Here is a 13790-nt window from a genome sequence, read left to right on the forward strand (position 1 = left end):
TCATTAAACATATTTTTAGTTAATTATTTTCATATAATAACCTAAATATGCAAGAAGGGACACCAGAGAGAGACTGTTTATGGCATTATACTGAATAAATGTGTTTAAGATATACGTATTTTGCTATTGTTTTGTTTGTTGGTGATTTATTTTTTTGAAGTATGGTCTCCCATATGGGAGTATGGCTGACCTAGAACTCACTCTGTAGCTCCAGGCTGGCCTTCAACTCACAGTGATCCTCTTACCTCTGCCTCCCTAATGCTAGAATTAAAGGTGTGCGCCACCACACCTAGCACTTTAAGATATTTTATTTTTTGGTTTTTCAAGGTAGGCTCTCACTCTAGCCCAGGCTGACCTGAAATTCACTCTGTAGTCTCAGGGTAACCTTGAACTCATGGCAATCCTCCTACTTCTGCCTCCCAAGCACTGGGACTACAGGTATGCACCACCATGCCCAGCAGTTTAAGATATTTTTAATCATCAATGAATCCTAGCAACCACATAGTAATATTTCTATTTGGGGGGAAGAGCCAGTCAAGGAAAAAACTTGATAGTCTTGCTTCAACTCCATGTAAGAACGGTAAATTCTACATACCAGCATACCAAGCAGGACCAATGTTGGGAGAAGCTTCATCTCTGTGAGGTAGTCATTCAGTGAAGACAAGAATGATGGATGAAGAGGATGGAGGGAGCAGTAGAATTAAACCTAGGCTCTCTTACCTAACCCTAACCAGACCACAAAAAAAAACCACAGTCAGGCTTTCCGTCTCTGGCCGCCATTGCTCAGCGAGGAGCCGCCACCATGTCTGCATCTGCAATGGATGGGGCTGTGGAAGTGCTCCCGTTTCCTGATCACGCGGAACAAGCAGACCTACAGCACCGAGCCCAATACTCTGAAGGCCGCAACTCCTTCTGCTACAATGGGCCGATTCACGGCAAGATGGCCGGAGTGAGCCTGCCAATGGCCAAGGGGAGCGGTGAGCCACCCTCAGCAGTGGGCGAAACACGATCTATGGCAAGAACAAGTACTGCTCTAACCTGTGCCTGGCAGCCACCCAAAGAGCCAGTGTCATCCTGCGCAGCCAGAAGCCCGTGGTGGTGAAGAGGAAGCAGACCGTCCCACTAAAGCTCCCGAGCCCCATGCCCCAAGAAGCAACAGAGGCCACTGACTTTCTCAGGAAAACAAACAACACCATGGTCAGGGCCACTGGAAAGGCAGACTCTTCAATAGTAATGTGTTCTGTGAGTTTCCAGTTTTCAGTTGTTTTTTTTTTTCTCTTTTTTGAGGTAGGGTCTCACTCTAGCCCAGGCTGACCTGGAATTCACTATGGTGGCTCAGGGTGGCCTCGAACTCACGGCGATCCTCCTACCTCTGCCTCCCAAGTGCTGGGATTAAAGGCGTGCGCCACCAAGCCCGGCCAGTTTTCAGTCTTTTTTTTTATTTTATTTTTTATCCATTATTTATTTATTTATTTGACAGTGACAGACACAGAGAGAAAGACAGATAGAGGGAGAGAGAGAGAATGGGCGCGCCAGGGCTTCCAGCCACTGCAAACGAACTCCAGACGCGTGCGCCCCCTTGTGCATCTGGCTAACGTGGGACCTGAGGAACCGAGCCTCGAACCGGGGTCCTTAGGCTTCAAAGGCAAGTGCTTAACCGCTAAGCCATCTCTCCAGCCCCAGTTTTCAGTCTTATAGACTCTTAAGGGTGTATCTGATGGCTATTAGACAATTTCTTGTACACTGATGGAATTCTTACAACATCTGTCACTAGACACTTTGACAAAAAAGACCTGTTTTCTCAGAGTATACTTAGCATTCTAAAGAGAGGTAGAGGAGCAGTGTGAGTATATACTTGAAAACCACTTAAGTGCAAGAGTAAGGAAATGCAAGCCTTATATTTGGCCAGCCAAGCCAAATGAGCCAATGGGTGCAACAGTGGTACGTCTGTCATGGTAGAAACCAACCGCCCTCTAATTGGACTGGAGGCCCGCTCCATGGTAGGGAATACATCACTGATACTGGAAACCCACAACAGGGGTAGTCATGAGCCCTAGGGGTGTAACATCTGCTGCTGTCTGCTTAAATGCAGATACTATGCTCACCAAACTGCCCAGTAAGCACTTCTCTTAATGTTCATACCCACATAGTAATGCTACTCTCACTTTTGGTTACAGAACCTTCTCTTATCAGGTGGCAGGGATCTTGTGATGACTAGGAAACCACCATGGTGCTGAGAAGTGACAGAGGAGTGCTCAGCACTGCAATATCTCTATGACACCTTCCAAGGCTCAGGGTCCATTGCAGAAGAGGTGGCAGAAACAATGTAAGAGCCACAGGAAGGGTAGGGCTCCTTACAGCATGCTCCTCCAGACACAAAATGGCCTGGATATCCATGACCTCACAGTGTCTGACACTATCTACATAAGACCATCATAACAGGAGGAAAAGATCATGACAGCAAAATAAAAGAGATTGATTGAGAGGGGGAGGGGATATGATGGAGAGTGGAGTTTCAAAGGGGAAAGTGGGGGGGGGGGGAGGGAATTACCATGCGATATTGTTTACAAATATTGAAGTTGTCAATAAAAAAAATTTAAAAGCATAAGAAAATACATGAAAGAGAGAAATGATAAGAGATGGAGGTGGCAATAATGCAACGAAAATTGTTTCCTTGTAAAACTCTCAAAACTTGTAAAAAATATCTTGAAAATAGAAAGTTCAAATGTTATTAAAAAAGGGGAAGTGGGCTGGAGAGATGGCTTAGCGGTTAAGTGCTTGCCTGTGAAGCCGAAGGACCCCGGTTCGAGGCTCAGTTCCCCAGGTCTCACGTCAGCCAGATGCACAAGGGGGCACACGCATCTGGAGTTCATTTGCAGAGGCTGGAAGCCCTAGTGCGCCCATTCTCTCTCTCCCTCTATCTGTCTTTCTCTCTGTGTCTGTCACTCTCAAATAAATAAATTAAAAAAATTATTAAAAAGGGGAAGATTATTTTCAGCAACATGTTAAAAATGGACTATAGCCAGGCACGGTGGTGCACGCCTTCAATCCCAGCACTTGGGAGGCAGATGTAGGAGGGTCGCTGAGAGTTTGAGGCCACCCTGAGACTGCATAATAAATTTCAGGTCAGTCTGAGCTATAGTGAGATACTGCCTAAAAGTACCAAAAAAAAAAAAAAAAAGACTATAGGGAGCCGGGCATGGTGGCGCCCACCTTTAATCCCAGCATTCGGGAGGCCGAGGTAGGAGTACTGCTGTGAGTTAGAGGCCACCCTAGGAGTACATAGTGAGCTCCATGAGTTCCTGGTCAGTCTGGGCCAGAGTGAGACCCTACAATGAAAAACCAAAAAAAAAAAAAAAAAAAAAAAGAAAGAAAAGAAAAAAATTATTTGCACATGTATGTGTGTGCTAGGGCCTCTCTCCATTGTTGGATGTCTGTCGGGCTTTATGTGAGTAGTTGAGAAATTAAATCAGGATGGAAGGCTTTGCAAAAAAGTGCCTTTAACCACTGAGCAGTCTCACCAGGACCACACTTATGTTTTGTTGTTTTGCCCTTCCTCCTTCCCTTCTTCCCTCCCTCCCTCTCTTTCTTCTCCTTCTTCTTTTTTAATTTTTTTATTTTTTGAGGCAGGGTCTTCCTTCTAGCCCAGTCTGACCTGGAATTCACTATGCAGTCTCAGGGTGGCCTCAAATTCACAGTGATCCTCCTACCTCCCTGTGCCCAGCTAAATATTTTATTTGTTAGTTTTATTTAGGAAGTTTGAGGCCAGCCTGGGACTACAGAATTCCAGGTCAGTCTGAACTACAGTAAGACCCTACACTTTTTAGAAAAAGAAACAGAACGCCAGGTGTGGTGGCGCACGCCTTTAATCACAGCACTCAGGAGGCAGAGGTAGGAGGATCGCCATGAGTTCAAGACCACCATGAGACTACATAGTGAATTTCAGCTCAGCTTGGGCCAGAATGAGACCCTACCTCAAAAAATAAAATAAAATAAAAAAGAGAGAGAGAGAGAGAAGAAAGAGGTAGACACAGAAAGTGAGTATCTACCTCCCAAGTGCTGTGATTACAGGTGGGTACCATCATACTGGACTCTGCAGTGGTAGGAGGAGCACTGTGAGTTTGAGGTCAGCCTGAGGTATAGAATTTCACATCAGCCTTGGGCTACAGTGAGACCCTACACCTCAAGACAAGAAAATTAAAAAAAAAAAAAAAAAGCTAGGCTAATAACAACTGAGGCCTAACAAATAATAAAAATAAAACCTCGGGCTGCAGAATGGCTTAGAGGTTAAGGCACTTGCCTGCAAACCTAAAGCACCCAGGTTCAATTCTCCATACCCATGTAAGCCAGATGCACAAGATTGCACATGCATCTGGAATTTGTTTGCAGCAGCTAAAAGTCTGGAGCACTCATTCTTTTTGTCTCTCTCTCTCAAATAAATAAAAATAAATTAAAAAGCAACAAGGGCTGGAGAGATGGCTAAGCAGTAAGGCGCTTGCCTATGAAGCCTAAGAACCCTTATTCAACTTTCCAGATCCCATGTAAGCCAGATGCACAGAGGTGAGGCAAGCACAAGGTCACATGTGCCCACTAGGTGGCATAAGTGTCTGACATTCCAATGCAGTGGCTGAGGCTCTGGTGCACAAGTTCTCTCTGTCTCTCTCTTGAAAAAAACAAAAAGGGTTGGAGAGATGGCTTAGCGGTTAAGTGCTTGCCTGTGAATTCTAACGACCCCGGTTTGAGGCTCAATTCCCCAGGACCCACATTAGCCAGATGCACAAGAGGGTACACACATCTGGAATTTGTTTGCAGTGGCTGGAGGTGCTGGCGCGCCCATTCTCTCTCTCTCTCTGTCTGCCTCTTTCTCTGTCTGTCGCTCTCAAATAAATAAATAAAAATAAATATTAAAAAAAAAAAAAAGGTCTGGAGTGATGGCTCAGTGATTAAGGCACTTGTCTGCAAAGCCAAAGGACCCAGGTTTGATTTTCTAGGACCCATGTAAGCCAGATACACAAGATGAACAAAGGAGTTCATTTGTAGTGGCTGGAGGCCCTAGCACACCCAATATCTATCTATCTATCTCTCTCTCCCTCTCTCTCTCTCTCTCAAATTAATAAAAATATTTTAAAAAAACAACAACAAAACAAAACCTTTACATCTAGCTTAGGTTGATCTGGAATTTACTATGTAGTCTTAGGTACATCTTTTCCTTGTTGTTGTACAAGTGCCTTCCCAACTGGGCATGGTGATGCACACTTTTAATCCCAGCAGTAGAAAGGCAGAAGGAGGAGGATCACAATGAGTCCAAGGCCACCCTGAGACTACATAGTGAATTCCAGGTCAGCCTGAGCTAGAGTGAAACCCTACCTCAAAAGAAAAAAAAAAAAAAAGTCCTTTCCCTTCCTACTTTTTTTTTCTTTTTTGGAATCTCAATTTTTAGTCTATTTAAATGGTTTAAGAACGTGACATTGGAGACAATTCTATAATTTCCCTGTAGGCTCTGATCATGACCTTTAACACTAGCTGTGATGACTTAAGCCTATATCTTTCAGGGAGAGTCACTATGATAAAATGGTTAAAAGAGTGGGATATCAGAGAGCATACAAAGGCATTAAAACAAGAACAATTAACAAAAGCAACCACAAGAGCCATCACATACGCTTCCAGTTCCTGCTTCATCTTTGTGAATTCCTCCTTTGTCATCGACCCTTCTCCTTCTCCAAGCTTCTGTAGTTTTTCCCGTGAAGCATCAAAATCAGGTCTTGGTGGTGCGGGAGGGATCTATAACAAAACCAAGCACCAAATTTTTATGAACCCCAGATGCATGTGCAACTTTGTTCCTCTGACTTTACACGGGCCCTGTGGAATTATCTTGGGTCATTAAGCTTTGCAGGCAAATGCCTTAACTGCTGAGCTATCTCTCCAGTCCCTAAGTCACCAATTTTAAGGACTACTTCATTTCATTCTTTTAAGTAGATTAAAAAAGAACTACTTATTTGAGAAAAAGAGAAGAAAATATAGGCACATCAAGGCACTGCAAATGAACTCTAGCTGCATGTACTTTTTTACATGTGGCTTTCTGTGGGTACTGGAAAATTGGACCCTGGCCATCAGGCTTTGTAGGCAAGCACCTTTAGCTACTGAGTTGATCTTTCTCATCCCTTTTTAGTAGGCTAAAAAAAATTTTATTTTCTTTTTGGTTTTTCAAGATAGGGTCTCACTCTACCCAGATTGACCTGGAATTCACTACGTAGTCTCAGGCTGGCCTTGAACTCACGACAATCCTCCTATCTCTCCTGAGTGCTGGGATTAAAGGCATGCAACACTATACTTGCCTTAAATTTATTTATTTATTTGAGAGAGAAATCAACATGGTGAGGGGAGGGATATATTGAGAGAATGGGTACATCAGGGCCTCTAGCTACTGCAAACAAACTCCAGACACATGTACCACCTTGTGCATCTTGCTTATGTAGGTCCTGGGGAATTGAACCTAGGTCGTTTGGCTTTCAGGCAAGCACCTTAACTGCCAGGCCATCCCTCCAGCCCACCCACCCCCCTTTTTTTTTCCAAGGTAGTGTTTCACTCTAGCCCAGGCTGACCTGGAATTCACTATGTAGTCTCAGGATGGCCTTGAACTCATGGAGATCCTCCTACCTCTGCCTCCCGATTGCTGGGATTAAAGGCATGCACCACCATGCCTGGCCCAATTTTTTTTTTTATTTCATTTTTCATTTCAGAGTCAGAAAGTGTATGTATGGGCACACCAGGGCTACAAACAAAATCCAGACACATGTGCCACTTTGTGTGTAATCTGGCTTTACCTGGGTACTGGGGAGTCAAACCTACGGCCGTCAAGCTTTCCAAGCAAGTGTCTTTAACCGCTGAGCCTTCTCTGCAGCCCCAATTATTTCATTTCTCTCAATGTTTGCAATATAGTCTACCAGAAAGACTATATGCGCCAGTGTGGTGATACATTTCTTTAACCCTAGCACTGAAGATGCTGAGGAACACCAGGTTTTTGAGACCAACCTAGGCTACAGAGTGAGTTCCAGATCAGTCTGTGTTAGCAAGACTCCATTTCAAAATAAAATAGCAAGATATGGTAGTGCACATTTTTAATCCCAGCACTCAGGAGGGCTATGTAGGAGAATCACTGTAAGTTCAAGGCCAGCCTGAAACTACATGGTAAATTAATGTGGGCTACCGTGAGACTCTACCTTGAAAAACAAACAAACAAAACAAAACAAAAACTGTCTGAGAGGGCTGGAGAGATGGCTTAGCGGTTAAGCGCTTGCCTGTGAAGCCTAAGGACTGTGGTTCGAGGCTCGGTTCCCCAGGTCCCACGTTAGCCAGATGCACAAGGGGGCGCACGCGTCTGGAGTTCATTTGCAGAGGCTGGAGGCCCTGGCGCACCCATTCTCTCTCTCTCCCTCTATCTATCTTTCTCTCTGTGTCTGTCGCTCTCAAATAAATAAATAAATAATTAAAAAAAAAACTGTCTGAGAAAGCTAAATAAATGAACTGAGGATCACAAACTCACAAACTGAGATAGAAAATTTTACTAGTTCTAGGAATTAAGGCCCTTAATTTGTACCAAGGAAGAAACACTGCATAGCACTTTTTTCTTTTTGGTATAGGGTTTGGCTAACCAGAGTTTTCAAAAACTTGGGGCAAGCATCCTGCCTCAGCCTACAGAACTGTCCACCCTTACAATGGTTTTTTGGGGGCACTAAGGTAGTTCTCATGGCCTTAGAAGATAACTCAATTGGAGAAGTCTTGCTTTATAAGTATGATGATCTAATTTTGAACTCTAATTTCCACATCAATGCCAGGTGTGGTGGTGTGCACCTGTATCCCAGCACTGGGGAAGGTGGAGAAAGGCAGACCCCTGGAGCTGAATGAGCAGTTCAGCTTACTGAATGAGTGAATGGGCAATGAGAGATCTTTTCTCCAAGCATGGTGGATGGCATATCAGAGGATGACGCCAGAGATTGTCCTCTGGCCTCCACCATACATGCCGCACACACACACATGCATATAAAAGATAGTAGCTATTTAGGAGACTGAGGCAAGAGGATCCAATGTTGGAGGCAAGCCTGGGCAACTTAGCAAGACCCTGTCTCAAAATAAAAAATAGACTGAAGTATTCAGGAGGCTTAGATAGAGGGATTGGTGTTAGTTTGAGGCCACCTGGAGCTACTGAGTGAGTTTCAGGTCAGCCTGAGTAAGACACTACCAGTAAGACACTACCTCAGGAAAAAAAAAAAAAAAAAAAAAAAGCCTAGATGAAGTAGGAGCTGGAGAGAGGGCTGAATGGCTAAAGATGCTTGCTTGCAAAGCCTTGTGTAATGCAGCCTTTCCCCCAGTACCCATGTAAAGCCAAATGCACAAATGGCACATACACCTAGAGTTCATTTGCAGAGACAAGAGGCCCTAGTGAGCCCAAGGTCCCAAACTCTGGTGTCACAGGCAGAAAGATTTTATTTAAAAATTACTTAAGGGGGGGGGGGATGGGACTGGAGAGATGGCTTAGTGGTTAAGCACTTGCCTGTGAAGCCTAAGGACCCTGGTTTGAGGCTCTATTTCCCAGGACCCATGTAAGCCAGATGCACAAGGGGGCGCACGCATCTGCAGTTTGTTTGCAGTGGCTGGAGGTCCTAATGCACCCATTCTCTGTCTACCACTCTCAAATAAATATAAAAATAAAATAAATGAAAATATATTTTAAGAAATTAGTTAAGGAGGCTGGAGAGATGGTTCTATGGTTAAGACACTGGCCTGCAAAGCCTAACAACCCAGGTTCCATTCCCCAGTACCCATGTGAAGCCAGATGCACAAAGTGGTACATGTACTAAGTTCATTTGCAATGGCTAGAGGCCCTAGCATGCCCATTTTCTCTGTCTGTCTGTCTCTCTTCTCTCTCTTCCTCTCTCAGCTTGCAAATAAATAAATGAATAAAGAGAGTATTTTTAAAAACTGGGGTTGAAGCTAGAAAGGAGATATAAAGGGAATAGAAAGGGAGGGAGGGGGGACTTAATAGGATGGTATTTATTGTATATATGTAAGTTGAAGAACAGATTAATGGGGGTGAAAAGGCCTAAGTGAGGTCAGGGGAAGAGATTGAGTAAAGGAAAGGTGGGGAGAGGGCTAATCAAAATCTAAGAGGGTATGAATAAGTCATATGTAAACCTACATTTTTGGACAATGGAACACACAGGAGCCACAGATTGTTACTAGGAAATTTTCAGTGCCAGGGAGGTCCCTGATGCCCCAAAACATTACAGGCCATGGCCGAGGCCCCTTGATTTCCCACCAGGAATAGATGGTAAAACCCTATTGCTGAAGACACCACATACTTGGGCTGCAAGGCCACTGAGAAATCCTGCTGGAGCTGAGCTGAAAACCTCCTCCATGTGGAGCAGCTGACCGAAAGCTGGAAGAAGCCATTTTGCATGCAGTTCAATGGAAGAGAGAGAAATCACCACTGAAGATGCTCAACGGTGGACACTGCAAGCTTTATATTTGGCCAGCCAGGCCAAATGAGCCAACAGGTGCAATAGTGGCACATCTGTCATGGCAGAAACCAGCTGCCCTCTAACTGGACTGGAGGCCTGCTCCATGGGAGGGAATACATCCCTGATACTGAAAACCTGTAACAGGGGCAGTCATGAGCCCTAGGAGTGTAACATCTGCTGCTGTCTAGCTAAATGTATATACTATGCTCATCGAACTGCCCAGTAAGCACTTCTCTTAATGTTCATACCCATATATTAATGCTACTTTTACTTTTGGTAGAGCATTTTCTCTTTCTAGATGGCAGTAACCTTGAGATGACTCAGAAGGCATCATGGTGCTGGGAAGAAGTGACTGCAGTGCTTAGCACTACTTATCTCTATCACACCTTCTAAGGCTCAGGGTCTAATGTGGAAGAGGTGGCAGAAGCAATGTAAAAGCCAAAGGAAGGGTAGGACTCCTTACAACATGCTCCCCCTAGACACAAAATGGCCTGGATATCCTTGACCTCACATGCTTGCCACTACGTACACAAGACCGTCATAATAGGAGGAAAAGATCATGATATCAAAATAAAAGAGAGGGCTGGGGATATGGCTTAGTGGTTAAGGCGGCATGCCTGTGAAACCTATGGACCCAGGTTCAATTCTCCAGGTCCCACATAAGCCAGATGCACATGGTGGCACATGCATCTGGAGTTTGTTTGCAATGGCTAGAGGCCCTGGTGTGCCCATGCTCTCTTTCTCCTCCCCTCTGTCTCAAATAAATAAATAAAAATGCAATCTATTTAAAAAATAAATAAACAAATAAATAAAATAAAAGAGAGACTGGTTGAGAGAGGGAGGAGATATGATGGAGAATGGAGTTTCAAAGGGAAAGTAGGGGAAGGGATAGCATTACCATAAAATATTGTTTACAATTATGGAAGTTGTTAATAAAAATAAACTGGGGTTGGAGGCTGGAGGGATGGCTTAGCGGTTAAGGAGCTTGCCTGCAAAATTAAAGGAACCAGGTTTAACTCCCCAGGACCCATGTAAGCCAGATGCACAGGTGATTCATGTTTCTGGAGTCCGTTTGCAGCAGTTGGAGGCCCTGGTGCACCTATTCCCAACTGCTCCCCCTCTGCCTGCCTCTTTCTGTCAAATAAATAAGATTATTTATTTATTTATTTATTTGAGAGAGGGAGAGGCAGAGAGAATGGGTGTGCCAGGGCCTCCAGCCACTGCAAACCAACTCCAGATCAAGTGCACCCTTGTGTATCTGGCTTACATGGGTCCTGGGGAATCAAACTGGGGTTCTTAGGATTCAAAGACAAATGTCTTAACCACTAAGCCATTTCCCCAGCCCAAATAAATAAGATTTTTTTTTTTTTATCAGGCTGGGAAGCTGAGCATGGTGACACACACCTTTAATCCCAGCACTCAGAAGGCAGAAGTAGGAGGATTGCCATGAGTTCAAGGCCACCCTGAGACTACAGAGTATTTTTCCAGGTCAGCCTGGGCTAAAATGAGACCATACCTCAAAAAAAAAAAAAAAAAAGAAAAAAAAGCCAGGCGTGGTGGCGCACGCCTTTAATCCCAGCATTCTGGGAGTCAGAGGTAGGAGGATCGCCATGAGTTCAAGGCCACCCTGAGACTACAGAGTGAATTCCAGGTCAACCTGAGCTAGAGTGAGACCCTAGCTCAAAAGAAGAAGAAGAAGAAAAAACTAGTTAACAAGTTGGGTGAGCTGGTGAACAGCACTAAGGAGGCAGAGGTAGGAGGCTCACGATGAGATTGAGGCCACTGGGACTGCACAGTGAATCCTGGTCTGCCTGGGCTAGAGAAACACTACCTTGAAAAACCAAAAAGAGCCGGGTGTGGTGGCGCACGCCTTTAATCCCAATACTCGGGAGGCAGAGGTAGGAGGATCACTGTGAGTTTGAGGCCACCCTGAGACTATATAGTGAATTTCAGGTCAGGCTGGGCTACAGTGAAACCCTACCTCAAAAAAAGAAAAAGAAAAAAGAAAAACCAAAAATAAAATAAAATAAAAATTAAATTAAATTTCACAAATCAGATTGCAGCTAACAGCTGTGGAACAGTATCTATTTTTGATTACATCAACTTAAGGAGGCTTCTGTTCTCTAAGGCTACATTTTGTAACACTTCCTTCAACTCCATTAGTACCCTGGAAAAACACGTTGCAGCCCGTGTGGTGGCGCACACCTTTAATCCCAGCACTAGGGAGGCAGAGATAGGAGGATCATTGTGATTTCAAGGCCACCCTGAGACTACATTGTGAATTCCAGGCCAGCCTGGGCTAGAATGAGACTCTACCTCAAAAAAAATGGAGTTCTACTCAGCGGTAAAGAAAAATGAAGTTATGAAATTTTCAGAAAAATGGATGGATCTGGAAATGATTATTCTAAGTGAGGTAACCCAGGCCCAGAAAGCCAAGCGCCACATGTTCTCTCTCATATGTGGATCCTAGCTACAGATGATTGGGCTTCTGTGTGAGAATGAAAATACTTAGTAGCAGAGGCCAGTAAGTTAAAAAGGAGACATAAAGGGTAGAGAAAGGAAGGGAGGAGGATACTTAATAGGTTGATATTGTACATATGTAATTACAATGAAGGTAATGGGGAGGTAATATGATGGAGAATGGAATTTCAAATGGGAAAATGTGGGGGTGGGGAGGGAGGGAATTACCATGGGATATATTTTATAATCATGGAAAATGTTAATAAAAATAAAAATAAAATTTAAAAAAAAAAACCCAACAAAAAAGTCAATCCAAAAAAAAAACAACCACATTGCAGGGGCCGGAGAAATGGCTTAGCGGTTAAGTGCTTGCCTCTGAAGCCTAAGGATCCCAGTTCAAGGCTCGATTCCCCAGTACCCATGTAAGCCAGATGCACAAGGTGGCACATGCATCTGGAGTTCCTTTGCAGTGGCTGGAGGCCCTGATGTGCCCATTCTCTCTCTCTGCCTCTTTCTCAATCTGTGGCTTCACATAGATAAAAACAAACAAACAAACAAAAAAAGCAAGGCACTGGAGAGGCAGAAATAGAAGGATCACTGAGAGTTCAAGGCCACTCTGAGACTAGACTACAGAGTGAATTCCAGGTCAGCCTGAGCTAGAGTGAGACCCTACCTTGAAAGACGAAAAATAAATAAATAAATAAATAAATAAATAAAATAATAATAATAATAATGAAAAATTTTAAATGTTTCCATTTATTTTTTATTGATTTATCTGAAAGAGAGAGAGGCAGACAAACAGGGAGAAAGAGAGAATGAATGCATCAGGGCCTCCAGCCACTGCAAAAGAACTCCAGACACATGCGTCACCTTGTGTATCTGGCTTACATGGGTCCTAGGGAATTGAACCGAGGTCCTTTGGCTTAGCAGGCAAAAGCCTTAACTACTAAACCATCTCTCCAGCGACCCCCTCCCCACAAATTTAATTAAAAACAAAAACAAAAACAAAAAAACTGCAATCCTGACAGTAAGTAAGAATGCAGGCTTAGCTGGGAATGGTGGCTGGTGCCTATAATCTCAGTACTCTGAGACACAGACAGGAAGACTGTGTAGTCTACACCCAGAGTTCCAAGCCAGCCAAGGGCTAGGCTGTATACATAGTGAGACCCTAAAAAGAATAAAAACAGCTAGGCATGGTGGCACATGCCTTTAATCTCAGCACTCGGAAGCAGAGGTAGGAGGACTGCCATGAGTTTGAGGCCACCCTGAGACTACATAGTGAATTCCGGGTCAGCCTGGACTAAAGTGAGACCCTACTTTGAAAAAGCAAAAAAAGGAAAGAACAAAAACAGAGGCCGGGCATACTAGCACATAGCACATGCCTTTAATCCCAGCATTCATGAGGCAGAAATAGGAAGATCGCTGTGAAATCAATCCCAGCCTGAGACTACATAGTGAATTCTAGGTCTGCCTGGGTTAGAGTAAGACCAAATTAGAACGGTCCCCCCAAAAAACAACAACAAAGAATTCAAGCTTAAGTGAGAAAGCATAACATTCTCCAAGCTACAAACAAGTTAGCTCAGGATAAAAGGCCAATATCTTACAAATTACATCAGTTAAGAAAAGGCTAAACAAGGGCTGGCGAGATGACTTAGCGGTTAAGGTGCATGCTTGTGCAGCAAAGGACTCAAGTTCAATTCTCCAGATCCCACGTTAGCCAGATGCACACGGGAGCATATGCGTCTAGAGTTCGTTTGCAGTGCCTAGAGGCCCTGGCATGCCCATTCTCACTCACTCTGTCTCTAATAAATA

The 13790-nt window shown here is 44.0% G+C and overlaps 1 protein-coding gene and 1 pseudogene across 2 annotated transcripts in view; one reads left to right on the forward strand and one right to left on the reverse strand.

Moving 5' to 3' along the window:
• Snx6 (sorting nexin 6) overlaps positions 1–13790 on the reverse strand; it is a 58356-nt gene that overhangs the window by 22018 nt on the left and 22548 nt on the right. For both annotated transcript variants that reach the window (XM_004649115.3, XM_045155035.1), the window contains one exon: positions 5660–5781. In XM_004649115.3, coding sequence (XP_004649172.2) covers positions 5660–5781 — 122 coding nt within the window. The remainder of the gene's footprint in view (positions 1–5659; positions 5782–13790) is intronic.
• Positions 616–2211, forward strand: LOC123462133 (annotated as a pseudogene).

The sequence above is a fragment of the Jaculus jaculus genome, chromosome 7 (genome assembly GCF_020740685.1).
Source record: "Jaculus jaculus isolate mJacJac1 chromosome 7, mJacJac1.mat.Y.cur, whole genome shotgun sequence".
Taxonomy (NCBI): domain Eukaryota; kingdom Metazoa; phylum Chordata; class Mammalia; order Rodentia; family Dipodidae; genus Jaculus; species Jaculus jaculus.